Consider the following 27,170-nt stretch of genomic DNA (forward strand, 5'->3'; position numbering starts at 1 on the left):
ATTTTGATAGTCATATTAGCTTTGCTGCACTTGGAATAATAGTAGTTATTTGCTATGTTTTTAAATCATGGTTTGCATTCAAAAGTGCAAAACTACACACATTTAGCATATTCTATTTTCTTGACCGTAAACAGTGAACTTGTGATATTTGGATTGAGTTTTTTTTTTCTTTGCATATTGCCTTCCCTTGGGCTGCTGTAAGCACTCAAAATACAATATCCTATTTACAGAACTGTTAATTATGATTTGTAGCATACATGTGTGATAAAAAAACAGCTGCCAAAAGGTTGAAAAAACTTCTTAATGTTGGCTATTTCTGTTTACATGGCTAAACTCTATCTTAAAGCAAAATTCGAAGATCCCCTCCAGACATACACCCTAATGAAAAACCCTAGACTGTCATGATGAAAAACATGATGACTGTCATCATACTGGACACAAGATGTTTCCTCCTGAAATGTCCACTCTCTGTGTATGTGCACTGGTGGTTTCAAGTGTATCACACCTGTGTAATTGTTGCATATTGGACCACGATGCATCCTAATTGTGATCATATGTACACATGTTAAACTGAGATTTAAGGTAGCACAGAAGAAGGATAACTGATGGCAAGTGCGCTTTGGAGGAGTGTCTGGCAAAGCGAGACTAGGTACAGGGCAACAAGTGATGTCTTTACAAACTAGTACAAAGACTTTGTTTTATATGGCAGTACAACTAAACCACCTAATTTAACAAATGGCAGGAATAGTTGTGTGGTTGTGGGTCTGAGATAAATTTAATTTGCAGTTGCATATAATTGTATACTGTTGCATTAAAAATCCATCACTGTAGCTCTGTAGAAACTGAGGTGTCTTTGTTTATAGAATGTTTTTAAAGACTCAATTTGATCATATCAATTAAAAGTAGGCCTGTTGGAAATAGGCCTATTCCTCTCTTTCATTCACATTGCACAGCTGCAATTTAAGTGTTAAACATGGTTTTGTGCTTGCATTTTGATTTCTTTATTATTATTTAGCCCATGTGACATTTGAAATGAGCGTATGGTAAAAGCGTGGCCCTATCATGGTCAATAGCCTAAACAGATATCTGTATTAACTTGAATTGTAATGCAAGTCCAGCTCTATTAACATGCATTAATAATGCAATTCGATTGATTTTTTTTTTAAATCACTTGACTTTTAAACTTAGACTTGACTGATTTACAATGATACAGTCTTATGTCCTACTTTTATTTAAGTTAGCAAGGCTTCTTAGCAAGATTGGCATATATCAAATCCTGACTCAATAAAATATGAGTATGCTGTATTATAAAAGTTAAGCTGCAGTTAACCTAACAAGCAGATGGCTGATTCTCAGCCCCAGGACCAGCACCAGACCGACCCATATTCGCCGCGCTGTGTATTCTGGGAACACACAGTAGTTTCAAGATGGCGGCGAGCAGGAGGCTGGCCAAGGTAAATCTCCCGATCCCGTAATTTTCATATAATTTGTAATGTGTAAAGACGCATTGGCGGCTGGTGGACTCATTCGGTCTTCGCCTAAATTTATACCTGTTAATGTTGTTTGAAGACACAGTTAGCGTCTATTTTTAACTGTAAACTAAATAAAAACGAGAGGTCACTACTGGCCAACTAGCTAACGGTTAGCCGACCAAATGTTAACGTTAAGTTAGGCAGCAAAGCACCGGCAAACTACTAGGCCAGAGAGTCGAGAGAAGACAGCCACGGAACATATTTTTCGGTCATTAGCCAACTGTAGCTTTCGTGCAGCTATGGGTTGTTTGACCGAGGGAGTGAGTTTAGATGTTGCGACATAATAAGACCGTGATCGAAGAAGGCGCTAATCAGCTAACGTGCTAGCCTCATATCGTAGCTGCGTTTCAGCTAGCTAGCTAGCTAACGTAAGCTAAACTCACAGTTAGCCAGGTTGGGGAGTTCGTCACAAGGAAATGAACTCAGTTTTAATCCACAGCTAACATTTTTATTGCGGTTACGTGAAACCATCCGACAGTAAATGTCATGACAACAGGTCGGTGAGACTTTGTAACGTTACAGTTTGAACCTGACGACACACAACGATATTAAGCTTTCCCAGCTAACATTAGTTGGCAGAACCGAACAAGGAAATCGGCCTAAAAAACTAAGGTTGGAGTAGCTAAAGCATTTCCTTAATTAACTGTTTTACGGAGCAAATTGGGGCTTTTGTTTAGACCGTTCCTTAGTAACTAAAATAATCAAATAAGATGAGACTCCACAAGATGTGTAAGACACGGTTCAGCAAATGACATTGTCATTGAAGATCAGGCGTACCTTTTTGTCGTGTTAATGTGGGAATTAACACAACCAGTATATCAGAAGGATGGGAAGCAAAGTGTGTAATTCCCCCTCCTTACTTCTTCCCACCATACCTAAAGATCCTAGGGGAAACCCTGAGTAATCAGACCCAGCACCAGTGTCTTTATGACATAGGGAGGAATAGTACCTGGCTGGTTATGGGCTTCTCAGCACACTGAAATTATGATAGAACATAACATAATAGCACTTAAAGTTAATAAATTGTATATTTTTTTTCAAATCACCAAGCTCTAGAAATCACATTTGATGAGCCTTGATGAGTTATATGTTCTGTATAATCATATATTCTATAACAGTAACTAACTACAGCAGTTATATCAACAAAGTGTCGGCTATTGTATAGATTCTGGCTATCTATTTCAATTCTTATTGAATGTAGCTCTGATTTGTGGGCACATTATTTAACATAAAAAGCAAAAACTTTTTTTATGCAGATTTAGACTGTCATAAACAGCCATTTGTAAATGACAGTTTCTAAACACTGCTTCTACTGTTGACATGGGACAGAGTGTACACAGACACAAGCTTAACACAATCACCTCAGCTCCATTCTCCATTGTGCATGCACCCTTGCCAACCGGTGGAAGTCACTAGTGCTGCAAAAACTTAAGGCGACTTCTTACCTGCAATCAAAATTCTTGCAAGGCAAGCTGGAGGCAGCACTTTCAGTAATTGGACTAGGGGTGGTGGGCTAGAACTTTACAGCCATCTCCTGTCCTTGAAGGGTTGTTTTCGGGGTTTTTTTCAACCTCGACCCTAGTTCCCCATGCATTTGTGTCCAATAGACTGATGTGAGCAAAAAACTTTGAAATTGGTCCAGTGTTGAGCGTTAACGCAGTGACGGGCCCTCACGAACGTGGCTGCAATGTAACTTAATCGGACAATTGTGCACCCTCGATTTTTGTCCACTAAAAGTGATTGTTTTTGCCACTGATGGGCTCAGATTGTAATTAAAAGTGTCTGACAACATTATCGATCTCAGGAGGTGACCTCTTGTCCGAAGACAGCCGTGTGGAGAGTGGAACGCGAGTCAAAAGATTTTCAGTGCCATGGCTCAATATTTAAATTATTTCAAGAATGTGGATGAGGTCATTATAATTCGATGGCCACCGGTATTCATTTGAGCCAGAGTATACGGACGAAGAGAGCGGAGGAGGGTGAAGCAGCTTCTGTAAGCCTGCGGCGCTCGGGGACATTGTTTGTGTTCCTGTGGGTGCTGTGCCCCTTTGCCCAAAGTAGAACAATGCCGATGTCAGGAGTGGGACCTTTTGCTGCTAGATATCTGTGGTCTTGATGTGTCCAGTGATATACCTCGGACGCTTCACAATGCTGTGTCACTATGTCAGAGGATTCCCCCTCTAATCAACAGGGTTCTAAGACATGAGCAAATACAAGCCATTGTCTTTATTAATAGTCTTTTTAGGATAACACGAAACCATGGATGTATTATAGCCTATTGACTGCGCCCCTCGTCCATATACTCTGGCTCAAATGAATATGGGCAGCCATTGAATTATTGTGACCTTATCCACATTGTAAAAGTTAAATTTGAGCCATGGCAGGGAAAATCTTTTAGATAACACAAGCCTATAATTTCTGCAGCCTACTCCAAAACCACAGACTCCCGGAAAGCCTTTTTCCTGACACCTTCCACTCTTCACACCGCTGTCTTCGGACAAGAAGTCAGTTTACATTAGAAGTTTAGTTTACAGTCTATTAGACACACATGCATGGGGAAATAGGGTCTTGGTTGAAAAAAACAAAACAGAAATTGCCCTTTAAGTTGCATTGTAGAAGCGCTAACTCTTTTTAGCCAAAAAGTAAACGCTATACACGTGTTAACACACACATAACCAGGAAGGTACGATAAGGGAAATTAAAAAAACACCTAAAGCATTTTTTAAGCATTTTTTTTTTTTTTAATAATGCCCTGGATCTACACTTGAACCAGTTCCAATTCAAAACTGGTTCTCTGTACTGAACCCCTTTTTAAACATGGATGTTGTGTAACTTCTGTAATATACAATGTTTGCTTTTTCTTTCAGGAACTTGAAGAGATTCGCAGGTCTGGAATGAAAAACTTCAGAAACATTCAAGTTGAGGAATCAAACCTATTGTCATGGCAAGGGCTCATTGTTCCTGTAAGTAGCCACTCCTTGTTTGACTGCTCTGCCATTTGTTGGCTCACAGTTTCCTTTACTGACACCCTTTCTTGAATTCCAGGACAACCCTCCTTATGACAAAGGTGCGTTCAGAATCGAAATCATTTTCCCCACCGAGTACCCTTTCAAGCCTCCCAAGATCACATTCAAGACAAAGATCTATCACCCCAACATCGATGAGAAGGGCCAGGTGTGCTTGCCCGTGATCAGCGCAGAGAACTGGAAGCCTGCCACCAAAACTGACCAAGGTGGGTGTGTTAGGCCACGTCCACACGTACCAAAACAATCTTTTTTTTTTTTTTACCCGTCTTCCCTGGATTCGTTTCAAGAATGTTTGCGTCCAAACGAATATCCATATCAATATTCATGTTCCAGGCCTATAGGTGGCGCTGTTTCTGCTACAGAAATTCACCAAAAACGGAGAAGAGCATAGTCCCTTCCACTTCCCATCATAACACAACATTCTCTTAATACATCCATGGACTATAATAACTTTCACCACTGCTCATTTTATAAGAAGCAAGAAAACGTGTCTTTGTTTACATTGTATAATGTGCTGTTGGATTGCTTTTTATTTTGCAATTCTGTCTGCCATCGGACATGATTGCAGCGCGCTAGCTACCAGAGCTAACGTTAGCTCTGGTAGCTAACATCGGCAGTCAAAGAAACTTCAATGATCCAATGTCTTTTTGACAATCTACAATCTTTTCTTGTGGTAGCCTTCCTACAATAAGCTGTGGTTAATGTTACTATAATCCGTTCAAGGAGTTGATAAGCAGACAGAATAGCTAGCTAGTTGATAAATTGTCTACTTCCACTTTATAAACGGCTAACCATAGCAGCTAACGTTAACGTTACGTCCTTGCTGGAGCATCAGCTACTTTAGCGATGTTTAACGTTAGCTACATAATGTTAGCAATATATCTTGTGTAGAATCCAGGAGGGAAGGCAGAGGGAAGTGTCAGGGAGCAGAGACAAAGTATTTAGATGAAGTGAGCTGGTTTGACCATGGAGATGGGATATGCTCGCTTAGCTTGACCGTGGCCATGTACTAGCGCTAGTGCGGGTAAGAGGTCGAGGGGTGTGGCGATGACATCATCGATATGGACGTATGCGGTTTTAGCCATCCAAATGAAGCCAAAAGACAGCCGTTTTCGAATTTTTTTTCACCTTTCAAAAGTGCGTTTTCAGGCAATGCGTTTACAGAACTCGTTTGGACGGTCGGCCCAAACGATGCATCAAAAAGCGTCTCCGTGTGGATGGCCCCTTAGTGTTACAGGCTCTGTAGGTGAGCTGACGCTACATAATCACCTTTTGTCTTAAATCTCACAGTATTACGCATCCATGTTTCTACACACAGCAGGGCTTTGGTTGAAATTATTCGACAAAGATGCTAACACAAGTTTTAGTGCCAATACCAAAACAATTTCACTTTCAATACTTGACTTTATGGAGTAGACAGTATAGAAACAGAAACGTAACAATATTGACCTTGCATACAGTTGACCTACATTGAGTGTGACAGCACCAGGATCAAAGTCATTACTGCAAAATAGTAATAGCCTCTAAAGTTATACAATTATTATTCAGCTTCTTTTTTTTTAAGATTATTTTGTTGGGCTTTTCCGCCTTATTTGACAGGACAGCTAGGTGAGAAAGGGGAGAGGGAGAGAGAGGGGGAAGACATGCAGGAAATCGTCACAGGTCAGATTCAAACCCTGGACCTCTGCGTCGTCGCATAAACCTCTCAGTATATGCGCACCTGCTTTACCCACTGAGCCAACCCGGCCACTTATTCAGCTTTCTTGTAGTGGACATATTTCCTGGTTCCTAGCTGATAGATGGGGTGTTTCTCCTCAGGTTTCTGTCAGCAGCTGGAGGTAACTATAAGTCTATGTTGTCTGGAGGCTAATGCAGTTAACTGAAATTTGACCTTTGCCTTCATGACATCAGGTTCATGACATCAGTAGCTGATGGCTGGTAGAGGGACAGCCCACACAGATCATCATATTTAAAGGGCCATGGCAATGGTTTTACATGTATAAGCCAAATAACTACTATATGCTTTCACCTTTCGCTAGTGTCAGTCATTTCCCAAAGCTATATATTAGCTTTTGTAATTTAATGGTTTACATTTTCATAAATATTTAGGTCATCACCCACCCTAAAATCCAGTGCTTTGCCCATTAAAACACAAGTCAAATAATTATGAATTATTATGATTTTGCTTGTAAAACAATCTTTTATCCTAGGACTAGTTTTTATGACCAATATATATTCCTTCTGTGTAGTTCAGTGCAGGATAGATGTCCAACGTCCTATGTTCTGATTGAACAGTCTCTGCTCCATGAAGCACACCACGTCTCTGACCGAAACAGTCTAGCTAGAAGGAATGGACAACTGTGTCGCCTTTACTGTGAACCTGCAAGAGAGCGCTGCAGTAATGATGGTTTGTCACACAAGTTGGTTCATCCGCTGCCTCGCTCTGACTCAGTGGCTCCTAAATGTCCCATTCAGAGCTGCAGAAACACAGTATTGCATAGTTTTCCATGTTTTACAACTACACCACCAGATGCTATCTGTTGGTTCCAGAGGCTGGTGATCTATTTGATCTGATGATGTAGCAGCAGTGTCTCCTCTGCTCGCCTCAGCAACCATTTCCTCCTCAGTATTGACCTTATGCAGTTCAGCTAAAAGGGAGTGCTCCCATTCCACAATTTTGTCTACAAGGGAAGTGGCGGAAGTAAGAGTTTGTGTCAAACGATATCTTCTGTTTATGTTTACCCTGCGCTCACGTTACAACAAACATCTGAGTAGTTTTATAATCTAACGTACAGTGTGAAGGCCTGACAGAAGAAAATAAGAGACAAACATGGACTGCTGTTTACACAGCATCGCTAATTAGATGAGTTCTCCACGCACACAGCTCTGTGGTCAGCTGATCATCTTACTGCTGTAATAGTCATGGGGACTGATCAGAATATGTTGGTATTTGTGTTTTTAATATGCAGAGTTCCTCCTAGTGTATTACAGCCTGGTCGCCCACCGGGCCTAGGTTGTCCGTCACCAGGCCTAAGCAAATACATATGTGTTTGTAACAATATTAATTAACAGAAGTTGTCAGAATTTGGCCGTTCAAAACGTATGCTAAAACAATATTTCTTATCCAAAACACACTCCTTTGGTTAGTTGCACTCTCACACACATTCCAGGTTTTTTATGACATGGGCTTGGTGTAACAAGCTGATTATTCCAAAACCTATTTTCAATCAAATGTATATACATTACATATTGGGTTAAGAAGTTGTTTTAATTCAAATTCATACGACAAAGCACAAATCTGCAGGTTTGCAATGCAAATAATGTTAATAACCTAAATTAATAACAATAACCTACATCATCGTACCGGTAAGTTAAGCATGGCAGCTCTTCCGTCAAGCTAATGTACTGTTACAACACACTGTACAACAGCTGTCAGCTAGCCGTAGCCGTAGCTAACTCTTAGCTATATAGATGGTCTTTTCCTTAATGTGATATCTGCGGTGGATGTGGTGGTGTCACGTCATGAATGTGGACATGTTTTCCCAGCTTTAAGACATTTGTCGTAGTCTGTGTGAACCAATCCGGAACAAGCCTTTCCACTTCAGGTTAAATAGCTGGCAGTAGGGACAGGAAGTTGAACAAACCGGTTGCATAGGGTCAACACTCTGGCACAAATTGATGCTACAGTCATTTTGTGGTGTGTGTATTCACTCTCTGACATTTTCTTGTGTGCAGAGTTACTTCATTGCCTACTACTTCTTGTTTTCTAACTAGTATGCTGGTCTTCCAGCCCTGATCATCCAATGAGAGCTCACATCGAAGTTCGACGTAGAGGAACGGTGCTGTTATGTAGCTAAAACTGTCTTCCACTCTAAAGTCAACAGCACAATTTTCATGGTTTTTACAGATTTGGTGTCTGATAATTATTTGTATTCCCTGTTGGCTTAACCAATAGGAGAGATTCCCAGGTCACGCCGCCGTTGTTGCAGTGCATTAGCTATGTTGAGCAAGCGTCAAGTCTAATTCTGTTAGTGTACTAAAATGAACAGAAGCCAATGGGGTCCTGGAGTAAAATACAACAAACACCATTTGCATTAATTGGTAGATGGTTGCCAGCAATGTAAGTTGTAAGCACATAGGACTTACTGGGGTGATTGTGCAAAATCACTGGTATGGTCCCTTGATTAACTCTACCTGTTCAGTGTTGTGTCTGTCTGTCAGCACATAGTGCTGTGAAACTATAGCGTTGTTCATATCTAACTTCATTTCCTTGCCTGTTTGTGTCTTGCAGTAATTCAGTCCCTCATTGCGCTGGTGAACGACCCCCAGCCGGAGCATCCCCTTAGGGCAGACCTAGCAGAAGAATACTCAAAGGACCGTAAAAAATTCTTGAAGAACGCTGAAGAGTTTACAAAGAAACACGGTGAAAAGCGGCCAATGGACTGATCACCTGACAAACGTGTAGCCCTCTCTCTGTCTCTTTCTCCCCCTCTCCTCCTATCTCACCTGCCCCACCAAAAACCAATCTCCCTCTCGCCCCCCTGCTCTCCCCCACACCTGACCACCTTCCCCGCTCACTCTCCTCCCCCCTTCTCCCCCACACCGGTCCTCCCTGCAGTCCAGGAGCTGCCCATCCTCAGCCTCCCTCCCCATCCAGGACTCTCTGTGGATCAGACAGCTTCCTCCACCTCCTCTTACTACTGCTCCTCCTCGGCCATAAATCTCCAGATCATTTCTAACTTTCTACTCTTTTCTTAATGTGAAAATGGAAAAGAAATGCTAAGGGAATATGATGTTCAAATGAAGTTAGATGGAAATACTGCCTAATGTGTTAAATTTTTCTTTGCGTTCCCTCTATATAAACAACTCTTTTGTTAAATAGATCTCACTTAAACATGATTTTTCTGAAATCTGAAATTTTTTTTTTTTCAGAGCAGTAAATCTGGTTAATCACTCCATTTTTTCTTTTGCCCTATCATCAATAATCTTGTAAGCAAAAACAAACAAATGTGACAGAAAGAATGGAAGCTGTAGTTAGGACCTGGAGGTGTGTTTCCCTTACTCAACTCCACTGCTTCTAGAGTTGCACTGTACTCTGAGACGACCCCCCGCCCCCCCCACATCTACTTCCCCCAGTTTGCAACCCACTGAGCAGAAACAAACATAACAGGCCAAACACGAATTGAATTGGTATTGCTGAAAATGCTAGAGAAGATGCTTGAGTGTTAAAAGGAAAAAAAAAAAAAAAACTTCCAAACATGCAGACATAATTAGCAGGCCCTCAAAGACTATCCCCACATTTGATGGCGGGTTTTTGCAACACAGATCAGTTGACCTCTCTCAGGCTAAACCAGTTTTCAGCATGATAAATAGCTGTTGTGATATTCTTTTCCTTTTATTAATAACAATTTGCTTTCTCCACTTGAAATTGTTTGTGTGGCACTTGATATATAAAATTGGTAATGTGGGAAGAACCTGTTTGGTTAATTTGAATCTTCCAGGCATGTCTCCTCTCCCACTATCGGGCACCCCAATATAACCACCTATCACATTAGAACCAAGCCTTTACCACACTGAGACATATTCCAGTGGCAGTGGACTGTCAGCTGCTGAAAGGGACCTAACCTGTTGGGGTGGGGGGGATGGGGGGAAGAGAAGCTGAAAAAGGGTGCACTCAGCTGGAATGAAGCTCAGCTCCTGGAGGTGGTCCTAGAATCAAGCACCATGAAGGCAGTTGGGAGAGGGCTGGCTGTCTGGGGATGTGTCCGGACATGGAAAGGGACTGCAGTGGCCAAAAACCACCATGTAACAGCTGTTTGATCTGGTCCCAATATTGTTTCATAATAAAGATGGCTAACCATTTGGCCTCACTGTCTGCCTGGTAGTAAAGTGGATGTTGCTCATATTTGTCTTTGAACGACTAGACAGAGGAGCAACATGATTTGATTTACAATATGGTAAAAACAGGTTAAAGCGACCTCACCTGTGTAATTTAATTAACATTAAAAACGTGCATGTAGTTGCTCTACAGTTTTGGGAAAAAAACAAAACAACTCACAACCAACTGAGCTTTTAACATATCACAGTCTAAAGCAGTGAAAGACTCCCAACATTGTGAAATACAGGTGATAGCTGTTGAAAGCCAGTTAGTAGACCTTGAGTTAAGATTTTTTGTTGGTAAACTGTTGTCATATAGTTTTAGACATATTGTCCATGTTGAATCCCATTTACTACAAAGTGTTAAAATATGCAGAACATAAATATAAAACATGGAGAGAAAAAATGCTACTCTTAAGTTTTTAGGATGCAAAGATGTGCAGATGACCCAGTAAAGCTGTTATTTGGCACTGGCCACTTACGAGGCACAAAGGCACTCTAAAACTTGCCCAGACAACTGCCGTTTTAGCTCAGTGGACGCTCGTAGACCGCTGCAGCTACTCCGTGTTGACCGCACCGATTCAGCTCGTTTTTTTTTCTTCTATCGACTTAAATCGCATATTTATAGCGATCAAGATTAACGTAAAGTTGGCTGGAATTCTCCTTTAATTCAACACAAAGGTAAGAAGTAGCTTCTAAAAGTTAAAGGTTTGAGTTTGTTCGACTTTAATCTGTAGTAGTTCTAGGATATTTAATTACCGATGACTAATGGCAGGGGTAGAAGAAGTACTTACCCTTGAGTAAAAGAGGCAACGTAAATATACACCATTGCAGGTAAAAGTTATTTATTCGAAATGTGAACGTAAGCGTCCAGCCTTTACTTCCGTGACGAACATGCGTCAATTTGTAACACGTTATAATGCTCGCCTAGCTGCTAGCGTGGCACGCCCTCATACTCTCCAACTGACTAGCTAGCTGTACTTACTGAGCATGTGCGACTCCCAACGAAGATGTTACAGCAGTGAGATGTCTCACTCTGTAGCTAAAATAGAGAGCTCAACACACAGGTTGAAAAGCTGCAGCAATGTGCAGTACAACAAAAATATGGTGTTTTTTTTTTTTTTTTAATTAAACTACATAAATCTATTCTGGTACAACCCCTAAATACAATTATGAACCTGAAAATTAGCATAATATGAGCACTTGAAACTAGCAAAGACACTTGCGTCGGGCTTTGTGCAGCGCTGCGCCCGGTGTAAGATAGGGCCCATAATGTGAATTGTGATTCCATCTTCGTCAAGCTGAATAAAGTGATTTCAAGTTGCTGACTGAGTGGGCCCCTGAACTCAACCTTCACCAGTGGTGGATGATTCAGATCATGAAGGCTGTTCAAGTAAAAGTATTATTAACACAAGGAAAAATACTTAAATGTACCTATACTTAAGACTTAGGGGTCCAAGCAAGTATGCAAGGCAACGTGGCTCCCAGAAACTCGGAACCCCATTGTAATTGCATTTAATTTCTTTTTCAGAGGTAAAAGTGTCACTGCAGCCTAAACTGTGCACGGTGGGGCGGTGCAATTTTCAGGACTGGTCCAGTTCCCTGCATGGACCCCAGACACAAAACTTGACACACTTCTACCACATATGCCCACGTTTGCTGAATTTAACTGAATCTCCTGAAATAGGCCACCCCCATTTCAGCCTAAGATTTTCCAAGATAGCAAAGATAAAAAAATGACAGAACTACTGTATATAATAATATACACTACCGGTCAAAAGTTTTAGAACACCCCAGTTTTTCCAGGTTTTTATTGAAATGCATGCAGTTCAATGTCTTATTGTACTCTGAAATGAAAAAATAGTACAAATGAACAATTTAAATTCAAAAAGAAATCATGGAATCAATTTATGAACCAAAATGTAGTCTAAATTTTTGACTCATCAAAGTAGCCATCTTTGGCAGATATAACAGCTGAACACACTCGTGGCATTCTTTCTACAATGGAAATCAAATATTCTTCAGAAAGTTCTTCCCAATTCTGTTGCAGAAGTTCCCATAAATGTGTCCCATAAATGTGTGGCACTTGGTCGGGGTTATCCATGATACATAAGAGTTTGTTCAGTGACCTCCTCTCCACCACAGCTTCAAATGTCTCCTCACATACCAAAAACGACACATGTGGACCACCGGGTGGCACTATAATCAGGGTTGGCACATTTTGGCCTATAACTCCCATAGACAGTATGATAACTCCCACCAAATACACATGGCACATTTAAAAACCCTGCATCCATGCGCTCCTTGAATGACGACGCTGAAACACATTACGAAGGCCACGCCCATTTTCAGAGATTTTTCTAATTCCATATAACTGTAGATGCTGGAGAAGAATTGCAATTGAAAACACACTGACTGAACATTTGAAGTGCATGAATGGAACATGCCTTTAAAGGACTTTGATACACGTCAGAGCAAAATCTAGCTGACGTCATAGAGTTCTAACATTTTAGGGGGAAGGTCAGGATGAAGTTTCAGGCACTCCGAAGTCAGAAACCGAGGAGCTTCTAACTCAGGTCCAGCTCCGGGAGTTTATTTCTAAAGAAAAGAGTCAGGTGAGTGGTAAAGACTCACCGAAGAGGAAGACAGTCAACTTATGAAATATTGCTCAGTATTTCTTATGTTATGTTTTCTTTGACTCCACTGAGGTTGATAATGAATTTGACATTAACTCACCAACTGAACCAAATAATCCTGAAAATAGATGGCGCTGGAGCAGCAGGCCCAGACTTGGTCGTCACCGGCCATCAGAGCTGCGAGGGCTCTGCAGTTAGACCCCCGCTGACACTGACTCTTAACCCCAATTTTCAAGATTAACATGTTGCTTTCAGAATCCAGACAGAGAAACATCAGACATCATTTTGACATAATTTATTAGCTCAGCTCTTCAGCTGTGATCTTTGTAACAATTCAGATAGCAATGTATAAAAAAAAAGCTTCAACAGAAACTATCAAAATATAGGATTTCAAATACCCAGATACCAGCTGTAAATATTACAAACATACTATACTGTTAGAGGTGATTTAAAAATGTGGTGTTAAAATAACATTCATTTAGAGACACTCATTTGGCAGGTTATCAGATGTTCAGTGCTACACAGACCTGAGATTATTGGAAATCATCCCTTCACCCTCTTTAATAAAAACCACCACGACTACATGACTTCATTCACTTGTGCAGAAATAGGCTGATTTTACCCATCCCTCCACTGTTTTACACTGATAGAATACTACCTGACCCACAGATCGTTGTGTGGTCACTTGATTAAGCACATTAATGGAGGAATATGCAACAGTGAGCACAAAATGAAATAATGAAGGTGTTAAGAATAGAGTCTTAACCTCAAGATCAGATGATAACTCATCTTAAAAGAAAACTACAGTTTACTTGTAAAACGTGTGTCTTCTTTCTGTAGTTTCATTCATCAGTAATAACATTAAACCCAATAACCCTAAAAACATTTGACTGACCAAGTTGAAGCTGACAATCCGGGGAGATGATGACATCACTACAGGGCAGTCAAGACAATCAGACAGAAACCCAAGCAAGAGTTTATCCACATTATCTAAATATCTGGAGGTCAAACTGAAACTCACTTTCTTTGAGTTGATACTAATAATCCTTCATCAATCCTTCAAGAAAACGGTGTGAACACATCTCCAGTGAGGACAGCAGGTCAGAGCTGAAGCAGGAAGTGGGGCAGACAGTTCATTTGTTTTGTCTTCTGAATAAGTTTGACTAGCCTGCTGGTTGGTTCCCAACCTGTCTAATCGTCCCTGATCCCAGCTGTTAACTTGTCCACTCTACTTGGTGACCTCTGTGCATGATGATGGACAAAACTACATTATAAAAACATATGACTGTGCAATTACTGGCATGTTGGTAGCAGCACCTGGTATGGCTTACATACAGAACAACTTCAACAAACGCCTCTTCACTATTCCACACACTTTAAGGAGAGCATTACATTCCAGTTTTGTAGGTTACTGTAGTTTTTATGTAGTGCTTCTGTGCTCCATAGTCTCATTTACTCAGTAAATGTTCATGATGTATTAGATAGCATTAAAAAACGACAGCTTTCATACAGTTTTACCAGCGTGGCAGCGTACATCTTTCTGTGCTTTTAGAAATTGTCTTTAACAAAAAGAAAGATTAGATGGGCTGTTGTTGGAGCCACGGCTGGACTAAAAGAGAGAGACAGGTCACAGAATAGCTACCGCTATGTTACATTGTTTTGTTTGTGTGTTAAAATCTCACCTTCTATCACATACTATGAATTAGAGCAGATTTAGAGTCATTTGTGGTATTACAGATGTCAGTGGGACTCACTCACTTTGGCTCTCTACAGTATACACACACATAGAGCTGGCTGATATGGAGAAAATCATATCATCACTCATCGATATTGCGGTGATATTGTAGGGTTGACTATTGGTAGGGTTGACTATTGGTGCTCTCAGAAAGTATTTACACAATGAGAGTTTTGATAAATAATCACCAATAATGTGGATACAATGTCTAAGTGGGGAAAGGTGAATAATAGATCAGTCTGGCCACTTTTCTGTAAAGCAGCCTTTAAAACCAGGAAAAAACAACACTTGTGTCATAGTAGGATATTACGATATCCAAAATCTAAGATGATATATTGTCTCATATCATGATATGGATATAATACCGATACATTGCCCAGCCCTACATACATGTCTGCCACTGTTAGACAGCAGTCCTCAGATGTCTTTGAAGGCACAGAGCTGCACTCTCTCCTGGCTGTAGAGGGCCAGCAGCGACGGGTCTCTGAGCACGCTCAGCTCGTGCTGTCTGTCAGCTGACTGGGAGAAGTCGTCGGGGCCCTCTCCACAGCCTCCTTCCTGGGGGTGGCTGGGGTAACCCGGGTGGACCATGAGCTCCGCTGTGACCACAGGAGGATGAGAGCCTGATGCACTGCTGCAGGTAGTGCCTGAAGAAGGCCCTGCCGCCAAGGCGTGGCTCAGGGCCCTCTGCAGGTTGGGGACCGACATGTTTTGGCCCATGGTGGTCAGTCCCAGGTACACATCTGGCCACCTGCGGACATGGGAAAGGTATTAGTGTTTGTCAGCCATGGACGGGGAGGCACTCTGCAGAGAATCAATCCATCAACGCCCTACAGCAGCAGACTGACAGCCACTGGCATAGATGAACATGTTTAGATCCTGTTCACACTAATCTAATCTAACGGAACTGAGTCCATGCTCGGACACTTTTTTGGGCTTATGTTTTATCAAAATATCTGTTTAATACAAATATTATCTATCTATCTATCTATCTATCTACAGGGCTCTAGAGTTTTGGTCGCACATGCGACCAAAATTTGTAAGGGTGCGACTAAGATTTTTCCTAGGTCGCACCGGTGCACCTAACGTCCTCGCATGCGCTACGTCTACACGAACAAAGTGATGTCGTTTATATCGATATGGTTTATATTGATATGGTTTATATCCTAGGCTATTTATTTCAGATAACTTTCATTTACATGTGTTGCAGCTGTATATTTTCAAACTGGTAAAGGAAACCCTGTCTTTGCATTTCATTTTAATCACAATCTGTTTTAATAATAGAGCTTTTGAAAAGTGGCTTTGACTTAAAACTGAACATTTAGCCCACTTTGTAAAAAAATACAGAGCTATATATCGTGTATCGCCATTCAGCGTTAACGGCGACGCGAGGAAAAATTTGCCAGTGCAACCTAGGCAAAAGGTTAGTCTGGAGCCCTGATCCATCGATCTATCTATCTATCAAGAACCTCTTTGTACCCACAGCTGTGACATAATTTTAAGGTTTTATAACATATAATGCCTATGTTATTGGTCCCTTTATCCCTGGATCATTTATAAGGCATATTGTTTTTAGTGAAGTGGCTGAACAGCTTCTGAGCTACACCCATGTCCTCTTGTAAAAGCAGCGCCTGTTTCCGCTCTAGGGATTAATAAAGTGACCTAATCTGGTTTAATCTAAAGGGGTTCAGATAGTTATCCATCTGTGTGCCACATATGTACATGATGTAGCTGTGTCTCCAATCTATAGGACACACCAATTCTAAGCATGTTTCTAGCATGAAGTGTGTTTGCACTTAGTTTTTACAGTCTATGGTTCGCTCTGAAAAAACGGTATAAATATAAATGTACCTCTATGGTTCACAGCTGTGTACACACAAAGCCAGAGCTCGCATGTGTGCCGAAGACAACGAGTGAACGTCTGTGCTGTGCGTCGGCTCATCCAGATTCTCTCCACATTGTTTTTACGTTCAAACACTTTGTGGGTGCAACTAACTAACTAACACACACACACACACACACACACTGACCTGATTCCATAGCGAGTGAAGACAGGGATGGAGTCCAGCGCGTCCTTCTCCACCTCTGTGTAGAATGCGTGGAGGTGTTCTGGCATGGCTGGACAGCTGTGTAAACCTGGCTCCACTGGAACTCGAGTGTATGGGATCTTGAGATCTGACAGGACCTGTGCAAACACCTCACGCACCTCTGCAACACACAGCACGACAGCATTAATACCCCCGGCCCCGCCGCGGCTGCTCTACTGGTTAACATTATCTCATGGACTTAATGCAGTCGTCATCGCGGCCAACAATTACAGCAAAACCAGTCACTATTAGTCAAACAGTAAGTCAATCAACAGAAAATAATTGGCAAGTTTTCTGATAACATGTTCTTGTTCCAGCTCATCAATTGTTGGGATTTATGTGACTGTAAACTCAATACCAATTTTAGATTTGGACACGGAGAAAGCTAAATGTTTCTCCAAAGACTCCAAAGTTCCAGGAGCTGTCGAATGAAAAATCCTAATTTGTTCAGTTAAGTTGAGCTGCTCATAGCTGAACAAAATAGGATGTTGGTGAGACAGCTCCTGGAACTTGTTAGAAAAAAGCATTAAGTCTTTGGAGAAACATTTAGCTTTTTCTGGTACGTCGAATCAGGACTACATAAAGGTGGAGGATAAGTCTGACTAAGATATTGTTTTTTCCTCCATACGTCTGTAACCTGCTTATATTATTATTATTATTATTATTATTATACTGCGCATTCACTTCCACCTGTATATTGTCTCTGTCGGGTGAAACCCTTGTATGTCCAAAACCGTTGCTTTTCAGGAAATGGAGCTCATTTGAAAACATTATATTTAGCTATTTACCATCGACAAAGTCAGATGAAATTGCCTCATCACTGTTCAAATATTTATAAAAACCCACAGGCAGACGTAAGGGCTGACCAATAGCATTGATTTATGAAATTAAAATTAAAATGACAGCGCCGATATGCTTTCTGTTTATGTTCACTGCACTAAAAAGTTGGCGTCTGCCTTATTGACAATTGTATGCCACATGCTGCTGTGTGCAATGCACCAAGCCTGTGAAAAATTCAATAAAAAAGATTAATTCCAAAAATAAATGTTACCCGTTCTGACATTCTTTTATTTTTTACTTATATGACTTATTTAGACATGTGCAGCTTGTTGAGTCATGTAACGGGCATCAGTGGATCAGCAGCAGTTACAGTTTGTGGGTGTTTGTCCCCCTTTGCTTTACCTGGCAGGACATGGACGTGCTGGTGTCCGTCCATGTGGTGGGGCAGGTGCCCCGTCAGTTCCCTGAACAGCCGGACTTGGGCCCGCAACTCCAGCTCCACCTGGGAAGGAAGAACAAGCCCAGGAAGTTACTGTAACAGAGAACACAACTTCCTCTTTCTCTCTTGGTAGCTGCATATTAAAAGGAGTTAGTTCCTGTCATGGTTGTGGTTTTCAGTTGTAGTTTTTCCTGTTATATTGTGTTAATTGATTTCCTGTTTCCTTATTGTTTACTGTATCATTCTCTGTGTTTAACCCTTTCCCCATCCGTGTGTATGTTTCATATATAATAGGTTTATAGATGTTGATCCAGTGTGTTGCCCAACATGACTAGCTGATCCCAAGCTGGGCACTGGAGCAGTGTACCTGTTTCATGCTGAGCTGACCTCTCTCCAGCGCCTGGCGGAAGCCCATCTTCCCATGGAAGAATCCTTGCTGGTTTACCAGCGTGGAGGCCTGCTGCAGGCTCGGACACACTGGAACGCCCTCGGACAGGTTGGCGTGGAGGCCCATGGGGATGTTGTGCCTGGCGAGAAAAGAGAAAATTCTGTCATAAAGGAAAATCACCTGGACCAAAATGATAAGAATTGAGAATAAAAAAAGCTATTTAAATCCTCTCTGAATGTGTTTAAGAGCAACAACTGTTAAACAAGCAGAACGTAAAGTTGAATATGAGCGCTGATCTCAGTTTTATCTCCAGAGTCAGACTGTACCGGACTCTACCGGTAATTTATTCAAATATTAATATAATTGTTTTTAACCAGTCTGGTAAATTAGGGTTTTATTTACTCAAGCATAATATACAAAATTGTCCGAAATAACAGGTAAAAGATTTCTGTCAAATACGGTAACACAGACTAATTGCCTTTACTATACGCAGAGCGATCATGCTTACTGCCATGTGTAGGGGCATTTCTGCATTAAAACGTCTAAAAACTAGAACTATACTTATGTTATATATTTTATTCCAAATGTTTCCAACAATGTTCAAAGCGAGATCAATCTGTAATTTGAACCAGTGGCATGGCGCGTGTCATTTGATGGCCTGTCAGTGGTGTTATATAACCTTTGCCCCCCGTAGTTGCTCTGACTTCCATCAAAACACGGGAAACGCCTGGAGACACCAGGTGATATGTCAGAGAGTATGGAAAATGATACAATGTCACAGATTTATACTTAGTAACAGCAATACAGAATGTTTTTATTAAAGTGATGGTTCGGAGTAATTTCACCCTAGGGTCCTTTGCACCATGACCTCGAGCCAAACACCCCCCTAGAAGCTTTTTTCACCTGGGTCGAACATTGGGAGAGTTAGCGTAGAGTAGCGTTATCAGCTGAATAGCTTAGCGCAGGGGCTAATGGATCCAGTGATGTATCTCGTAAGTTACCCCACTAATAATGCCCGAAATGATACCAAACGTCTACACTAGTACAAATCAGGTATGTACTCATAAAACGATGGATTGGAAAGTTTGTAACCAGAAGTTTATGTAAATAACACTTGCCTGCTGGCTTCTGCTCTCTGCTGTTGTCGTTGTTGCTGCTGTAAGACGAGTGCTTAGGGACATCTACAAATTACAACACTGAAAAGAGATGCAACAAAAATATTTATTAATTTAATGATTAAATAAGGTAATGTCTCCAAACTTACCTCAATTATAATTTGTCTCCTGCTAGTTATACTACAGCACTTACTTAAAAAAAAAAGTTAAATTAAGAAATATTTTTGTTGCATCTCTTTTCGGTGTTGTAATTTGTAGATGTCCCTAAGCACTCTTACTGCCCGTTAGGCAGCAGCAGCAGCAGCAGCAGCAGAGACGAGAAGCCAACAGGCAAGTGTTATTTACATACACTTCTGGTGTACTTACAAACTTTCCAATCCATCTTTTTTTGAGTGCATAATTACTGTGAGTTTTGTATCGTTTAGAATCATTAATTAGTGGGGTCATTGCAGAGATACATCACTGGATCCGCCCCTCGCGCTTAAGCTATTCAGCTGATAACGCTACTCAGACCACTAACTCTGAAAGAGGTGTTTGGCTTGAGGCCTCTAAGGACCCTAAATTGATTACCTCGAACCATCACTTTAATTACATGACCATTTGCAGCACAGTAATACAGTAGAGAACCAATGTATTGATATGATATATATATATATTTTTTTCCTTTACGTAGAACAGCTGAAGAGAGACAAGAAATGGGAGAGAGAGAGGGGGATGACATGCAGCAAAGGGCCTCGAGTCGGATTTGAACCCAGGCCACTGGCAAGGACCGAGCCCACATGGGGCGCGCGCTCTACCAGGTGAGCTAGAGGCCGCCCCGATTGATATGATATTTCAAAATCGATCCAGCTTACTACAATGTTCTACACTGACAAATAACAATAACAATAATATCTTGTCTGTGACCAGATCCATTTGAACCAGCAGAGGGGGTTAACAATGAAGACAACTCCTCCCATGATCCCACACAACTTCACAACATCATCAAAAGTCCAGGTTTACACCCGTGGTTTCGATTGACAGACCCCTAGAGGCAGAAAATAAAATACAAAATATTTTAAAATGAAAAAGGTGTCAAATGGTTTCCTTTTCTAAAAGACGTCAAAAGAATATCCAACCTCTCTCCAGAACAATCTTACCGGACTTTCAAATGAACAGGAGCCTTTTTTACTTTATTCAATCTAATAGAATTTACAAGAAAGTGTAAAACCCTAACAAACAGAGTCCCAGCAACCACTTGGTATCTTTTGTGCATTTGAAAAGGTGATGCTATTAACCAACCTTGTTATCCTTGTGTTGTTGGATGGCATTTCTGAAACACGTGTGTGTACCGCATTGTATGTGGCACATGGTCTTTATCACTGTGTGTGTTGTGTGTGTGTGTGTAGCTTCTGGTTATTTATACCTGGACTTTGTGCCAAGGCTGACCGGTTAGGCTGCTGATGCAGATGTGACAGAATATTTCCATAATTTCCCAGATCAGCACTTTGGCCCATAGTGCTTTTTCTTTTTTGATTTGTGGCTCAGACAAAGTTAATTTCCTCCTGATATGTCCGTCTATAGTCACAATGTTTGGGCATATGTGGCTTGTGAAAAATGGCTCTAATATTTACTTTAGTGACTATGGAGCAGCCAGGTCTACAAACCAGCCTTTGCTCCTTTGATTTAGGCTGCTGATAACATGTCACATTCACTGTTGCTGTCTTAGAGGGCACTAGCCTACCTTTTAGCCAGATCTGCTGCCTCTTTGGCAGCAGAGGCGTTGACCAGCAGTGACACATTAGAAATGCCTCCAGCCTGGAAGCTTTCTACAATCCCCTGGTTTCTCCTGGGACAGTAGCCAAAGTCATCTCCCGTCACCACCAGCATCATTCTGGGCTGTGGCATTATTGCTGATGTCTGTGGAGGACACACAGGGAACAGGTTAATAATCATCATAAGGGTGGCTATGGTTCCAGACACTGAACCCCAAACTGCTCCCGATGGTTAGACCAGTGCCTTCCATGGTAGCTCGCTGCCATCACTGCATAGGCGTCATTTACAGGGGGGATGGGGGGGTTACAAATTATAATTTCCTTTACATAAATTAAGACATTTGCACCATAAATTGATGCAGAGAAGGTACAAATTGTTGCATAAAAATTCACCAGAATGCAGGAAATGAAGTGGGAGAGCAGATGGGAGGTGGAGTGGTTTGGTCTCTGAGTTGACTGGAAGTCGGCAGGGTGGGGGCTGCTGAGTTAAACCTGTAAAAAACTGGTTCAGTTCATTTGCCCTATCCACTCCTCCCTCAATCCCATTGTCAGCTGACCTGAAACCAATCATGGCTCTCATGCCCTTCCACACCTCTCTTGCGTTGTTTTTCTGGAGTGGAAACTCCAGCAAATGTGTAGTGATGTTCAAAATTTCAATTTTGCTCAAAAGTGGGGATATCAAATCCCCCAATGTTGAATCCAAAGTTACACTCTAGCATCAGTGGGTGGGTGTTTGTGTGAATGGTTGAATGAGAGGCAAATTGTAAAGTGCTTTTGATAAAAGCGCATCATTTCATCATCATTCCATTCATCACTACAAACAGCAACTGGCCAGTGAGACTCACCCCAAAAAAAAAAAAAAAAAAAAAACAACCCACTTTTTTTTAAAATTTTTTTTTTTTTTTTATTTTTTAAAATGTCTTTCACTTTTTATTTTTTTTTTTTTTTTTTAATTGCAATGAATGTACTCCAGCACTTTTTTTTTTATACTTCGGGCATGGTGTAAACTTGCAAATGACATTAGGGGCACTAGGGGGAAGCACTGGAACATGTTTAGTTTTCACAGAGAATCTGCCACCTGTCCTACTGTCAGGATATAGTGACCATTTCAGCAAATATGACAAGAAACCTACTGCAACTTTAAAGTACATCCACACTAGCTCGGCTACATTTTAAAACATTCTCTCTATTTTTGCCCTCAGTGCACACTAGAACAGCAGTTTCTCACCCAAAAACTGAAAAGCGCCGACCCTGTGTTTTAATGTGGATGAGAAAAGAAAGAGATAATAAAATAACAATGACATATTGGCTGTGCCAAGACAGTCAGGAGCTATGTTAGGGCTGCACAATTTTATAAAAATTGCAATATGGTGTAGTGCAATATCCAAATTGCATATTAACATATTTGTTGAAGGCAAAATATGTGTCAGACCATTGTGGATGAAGTATTGTGGTGCTGCAGAGACAAATCCTATCCTACAGACTAAAGAAAAAAATATTTATTTGGTACAGATCCGTACATAAATAACACTATAATCTTTTCAACTTTTTAAATGTTAATATTTTTCAATTAAAATGAGATAACAATACAAAAATGATAAATCCCTCCAATATCGTGAATCATCAATCATATATCTTCCTCAAATCGTGCAACCCTAAGCTGTGTGGAACAAAATTAAAAAGAGACAACTATATGTTAAGAGTAATGGGTAAACATACTCAGCATCCACCAAGCAGCACCTTAGCAACCAGCTACAGACCATTTCACAGTTGGAAACATAGTGTCACGACGTCATGATTTCCTCATTTGTGTGAATGACATCATATGCCAGGAAGTTAACACTGGTCCAGGATGTTGCATAGCAATGGAATTCCATTGGAAAGGTCTATAGAAAATATACAATATAGCAATGACTCAGCAGTCGGTTTTAAGAAATAAGCAACCACTTGGCAATGTATTAGCAATCATTTTGAGCTTGATTTCAACTATTGCAAATACATTGTTGTTGTTGTTTTAAAAAAAATCGATTCCCCTCTTATTCTTTTGTTTTCGAGGACAGTATTTTGCAGTGGTCTAAATGTAAACTGTGATGCAACATCCCAGTCTATGTTGGAAACAGATAGGGCCTACACATTTACAGTGTAGATTAATAACAACTCAGATACAGTACATCCTAGATCATACAAATACATTACACATACAGATACAGCGTAGCTCACTTTACACAAATGCATGTGACTCACTGTTATAATAACAACACTATTTCTATTTTACAGTGAACCCTTTACAGAATAATTTAAGATGGAGATTAGGATTAGAGTTGACATCACAGCTCTTAAACCAGAAATATCCCAGTCCAAGTCGCGTAACGTTGTGGGACAGAAACCCCAGTAGCAGGGAAAGGAAATGTAACAACACTGCAATAAATAGCCTGCTACCTCTGAACAAGACACAGCTTTTGAAATTATTTTTTGTTGAGACTGTTTAATGAAACTATATGTCGATTTTGAAGCTGTCGTTTGCATGGGGGACAGATACACCTCTCAACAAGCAGTTACCCTGGAGTTGAATTTAAACCATGGATGTATTCAGGGAACTTCAACCAGTATCTTTATTCGCCGGCTAAATGTCCTGTCTTCTTCTCAGCGTCACTGTGGGGCGACCCACTGGAACACCACAGACACGTTAGCCCCCGTGGCTCCGACTAACGTTAGAAGAACACTATCAATTTCACAAATAATACATCTCAATCTTACCCATTGTATTCCACACGGCTGTCCATATAGTCCGAAGCCACACAAGCCCGGTGAAAATGAACCGTACTTCCGACTGGCAGCAAACCGTAATGGTGTAGTCCGGAGTGGACTTGACTTTACCGCCCTCTGCTGGAGGAAACATGGCGTCCCACCCAGCCGCCAAGGAAACTTCAAAATAAGACTTCCGCAGTTCTTTAAAATGTAAACTACAAAACAGTTTACTGGGGGTGTCAAAATATATTTTAGTTGAATCATCTCTTTTATATGTGACTATATTTTATAGCATAAAGCTCTTCCCCCCTCCCCCCTCTGGGCAGGTCAGACCACAACATGATCCACCTCAGTCCCTGCTATGTGGCCCTGGTTAAAGAGACAGCCTGTGACCACCAGAACTGTGAGGAGATGGTCTGAGGAGTCCTTTGAATCACGTAGGGGCTGTTTAGAGGTGACTGACTGGAATGCACTCAGTGAGACGCATGGTAGGGACGTCCATGGGCTTACTGAGTGCATAACGGACTACATAAACTTCTGTGTGGACTCCATTGTCCCAACAAGGACTGTTCATTGTTACTCAAATAACAAACCATGGGTAACAAGGGACATTAAGGACATTGTAAACAGCAAGAAGAGGGCTTTTAGAGCTGGTAATAGAGAGGAGCTAAAAAAGATCCAGGTGGACCTGAAACGGAAGATAAGGGAGGCCAAAGAGAAAGACAGGAGGAAGCTGGAGTTTCCACTCCAGAATAACAATGGAAGAGAGGTGTGGAAGGGCATGAGAACCGGAACCATCACTGGTTTCAGGTCAGCTGACAATGTGATTGAGGGAGGAGTGGATATGGCAAATGAACTGAACCTGTTTTTTAACAGGTTTAACTCAGCAGCCCCCACCCTGCCGACTTCCAGAGTCAACTCAGAGACCAAACCACTACACCCCCCTCCACCTCCTATCTGCTCTCCCTCCTCCAGTGGGGACTCCTACTCCAATGTGACAAAGACAGAGGAGCTGGTAGTGGACTTGAGAAGGAGGAAGGCACCGTGACCCCTGTCTCCATCTGAGGTGTCGGTGTGGACATAGTGGACGACTATAAATACCTGGGAGTACACAGACAATAAACTGGACCGGATCAAAAACTCTGGAGTACTTTACAGGAAGCGCCAGTTGCCTCTATTTTTTGAGGTGGCTAAGGTCCTTCAACATCTGTCAGAAGATGCTGAGGATGTTTTACGAATCTGTCGTGGCTGGTGCTCTCCTGTATGCTGTTGCATGCTGGGACAGCAGGCTGAGAGTGGCAGACACCAACAGACTCAACAAACTAATACAGACGGCCAGTGATGCTGTTGGTGTGGAGCTGGACTCCTTAAGGACAGTGTCAGAGAGGAGGATGCTGCCCAAAGTACACTCCATCCTGGACAACTCCTCCCACCCACTCCACAACACACTGGTCAGCCTGAGGAGCACCTTCAGCGACAGACTCAGACACCCACAATGCACCGCAGAGCCCCACAGGAGGTCGTTCATGATTGTGGCCATCAAACTATATAACTCCTCCCTCTGAGTGGCACACGCTTAGAGTTCAAACTAGTCTCACAGCATGCATCCCCACATCACATTGCTATATTCTTGGACAATTTACAATAATTCCTGCAATAGTTATCAGCTACATGAACACAAATGTTATTTATTCATTCATTGCTGCTACTTGTAGTCATACGGTACACTGCACTACAATAGAATTTGTACAATTCATTAAAACAAGATTTTTTTAACCTAATCTGATTTGTAACCTAATCTCACTCACTTCTACTTACCGTATATGTAATACATAACATTTGTATTTATGTCTTAGATATGTTACTTATTTACTGTATACACTTATTGACTTGCTCTTTTCTTACTCTTATTTTACCTTGAATGTGACTGTGAGCAACGGCAACGGCAACTAAATAATTAATCAATAAAGATCAATAAAGTACCTATTCGGATTTATTTTGCCGTTGGTACTTCACATATTATTCGCCCATATGCCATTTAACGGTACCTACACAGATATTGTATAGGCTAATGCGTTTTTTAAATGAAACATACCACTTTGCAGTGAATACTGTAATAAAGGGATTTTATTACGAAAAGATCCTAGAAGGCACGTCACCCTCTCGACAAACGTCAAAGTGGAATAGGCTTAGGCTACGTGTTCATGTCTTATTACTGTTCACCTGATTCTCTGTATACTGCATTTTGTCAATACAATTAAAAAAAGGAACAGGCTTACGTTTTACTGTCGAAAAGTTTCTTGTTTCCAGGATTGCGTTGGACAAAGTACAACGTAAGACAACGTTTACCGGAACCGTAATACACTCACACCAAAAACAATGTCAGACAGCATTCATATTTCATCACCATCTATCTCTTCGTCGTTCAGTATCTAGCTCGTCATCATTAAAATCACCCACACTTTTTTCTGAACATACCTTCCTGCCAACCTGACTGAATGCTGAGCTCAGTAACGTTACTCTACTGTACAGACTGTGTGTACCGTACACGTGCACATGTGTGGCTTCTCTCAGGTGTTTATGACGCTTGAAAAGATTACAGGTTCCAGGACCTGGAGCCAGAACTCACAGCTGATAAATATATCTGGAAACATCATGGCCTTAAAGGTTACAGTGTATTCTTACTTTAATTTAACAGGGTTTCTGCAGGTTTCACCAAGTCAAATGTAAGAACTTTTAAGACCATTCTGAATGAAATTTAAGACCCATATCAGAAAATCAAAAAAGAAAAAAGTCAGAGTCCGGTAGCATCATCTGAAAAAACTCCCCAATTCATTTGAAGTATAGGGCTGGTATATAGATTGACCGCAAAATGAGCAAAATTGAAATTTTGCGCATCAAATACTTAATATCCTGCATTCTGGTGAATTTGTCTATAACAATTTGTGCCTTTTCTGCATCAAGTTATGGTGCAAATGTCTTAATTTATGTAAAGGAAATTATAATCGGTTATAATTTAAATTTTATAGAATAAAAAAAAAAACATACTAAAG

General features: G+C 41.1%; 2 protein-coding genes and 1 long non-coding RNA gene across 6 annotated transcripts; 2 read left to right on the forward strand and 1 right to left on the reverse strand.

The window, feature by feature from the left end:
* Positions 1–1,327: 1,327 nt before the first annotated feature.
* Positions 1,328–10,433, forward strand: LOC120561175 (ubiquitin-conjugating enzyme E2 L3). The gene is made up of 4 exons (XM_039804162.1): positions 1,328–1,454; positions 4,400–4,495; positions 4,578–4,764; positions 8,850–10,433. Exons 1-4 carry the CDS (start codon positions 1,428–1,430, stop codon positions 9,002–9,004), a joined length of 465 nt encoding a protein of 154 aa, XP_039660096.1. The 5' UTR covers positions 1,328–1,427; the 3' UTR covers positions 9,005–10,433.
* A 2,918-nt stretch (positions 10,434–13,351) lies between these two features.
* On the reverse strand, positions 13,352–27,046 carry ydjc (YdjC chitooligosaccharide deacetylase homolog). Of its 4 annotated transcripts, none has more exons than XM_039804166.1 (6): positions 26,596–27,046; positions 21,339–21,514; positions 18,480–18,639; positions 18,076–18,175; positions 16,837–17,014; positions 13,352–15,557 (listed from the first exon to the last, which is right to left on the reverse strand). In XM_039804166.1, exons 2-6 carry the CDS (start codon positions 21,500–21,502, stop codon positions 15,224–15,226), a joined length of 936 nt encoding a protein of 311 aa, XP_039660100.1. In that variant the 5' UTR covers positions 21,503–21,514; positions 26,596–27,046; the 3' UTR covers positions 13,352–15,223. The 4 variants fall into 4 exon arrangements, with proteins under 4 accessions (XP_039660100.1, XP_039660098.1, XP_039660097.1 ...); XM_039804164.1 differs by lacking the exon at positions 26,596–27,046 and adding an exon at positions 26,397–26,586; XM_039804163.1 differs by lacking the exon at positions 26,596–27,046 and adding an exon at positions 24,127–24,967.
* LOC120561177 lies at positions 20,313–20,685 on the forward strand. The gene is made up of 2 exons (XR_005639569.1): positions 20,313–20,415; positions 20,525–20,685. It is a non-coding gene; the product is annotated as an uncharacterized LOC120561177 (long non-coding RNA).
* Positions 27,047–27,170: the final 124 nt, after the last annotated feature.

This window comes from Perca fluviatilis, chromosome 6, assembly GCF_010015445.1.
Source record: "Perca fluviatilis chromosome 6, GENO_Pfluv_1.0, whole genome shotgun sequence".
Lineage (NCBI taxonomy): Eukaryota > Metazoa > Chordata > Actinopteri > Perciformes > Percidae > Perca > Perca fluviatilis.

What these genes read in the sequence shown, in the direction of transcription:
- LOC120561175 (XM_039804162.1), top strand. Translation starts at nt 1,428, where the DNA reads ATGGCGGCGAGCAGGAGGCTGGCCAAG. An exon ending in CGAGCAGGAGGCTGGCCAAG is followed by an intron (nt 1,455 to 4,399) that starts GTAAATCTCCCG and finishes TTTTTCTTTCAG; the next exon opens with GAACTTGAAGAGATTCGCAG. An exon ending in TGCCACCAAAACTGACCAAG is followed by an intron (nt 4,765 to 8,849) that starts GTGGGTGTGTTA and finishes TGTGTCTTGCAG; the next exon opens with TAATTCAGTCCCTCATTGCG.
- ydjc (XM_039804163.1), bottom strand. Translation starts at nt 24,381, where the DNA reads ATGATTCAACTAAAATATATTTTGACACCCCCAGTAAACTGTTTTGTA. An exon ending in GTCAGCTCAGCATGAAACAG is followed by an intron (nt 18,176 to 18,479) that starts GTACACTGCTCC and finishes CTTCCTTCCCAG; the next exon opens with GTGGAGCTGGAGTTGCGGGC. An exon ending in GCACGTCCATGTCCTGCCAG is followed by an intron (nt 17,015 to 18,075) that starts GTAAAGCAAAGG and finishes TGTGTGTTGCAG; the next exon opens with AGGTGCGTGAGGTGTTTGCA.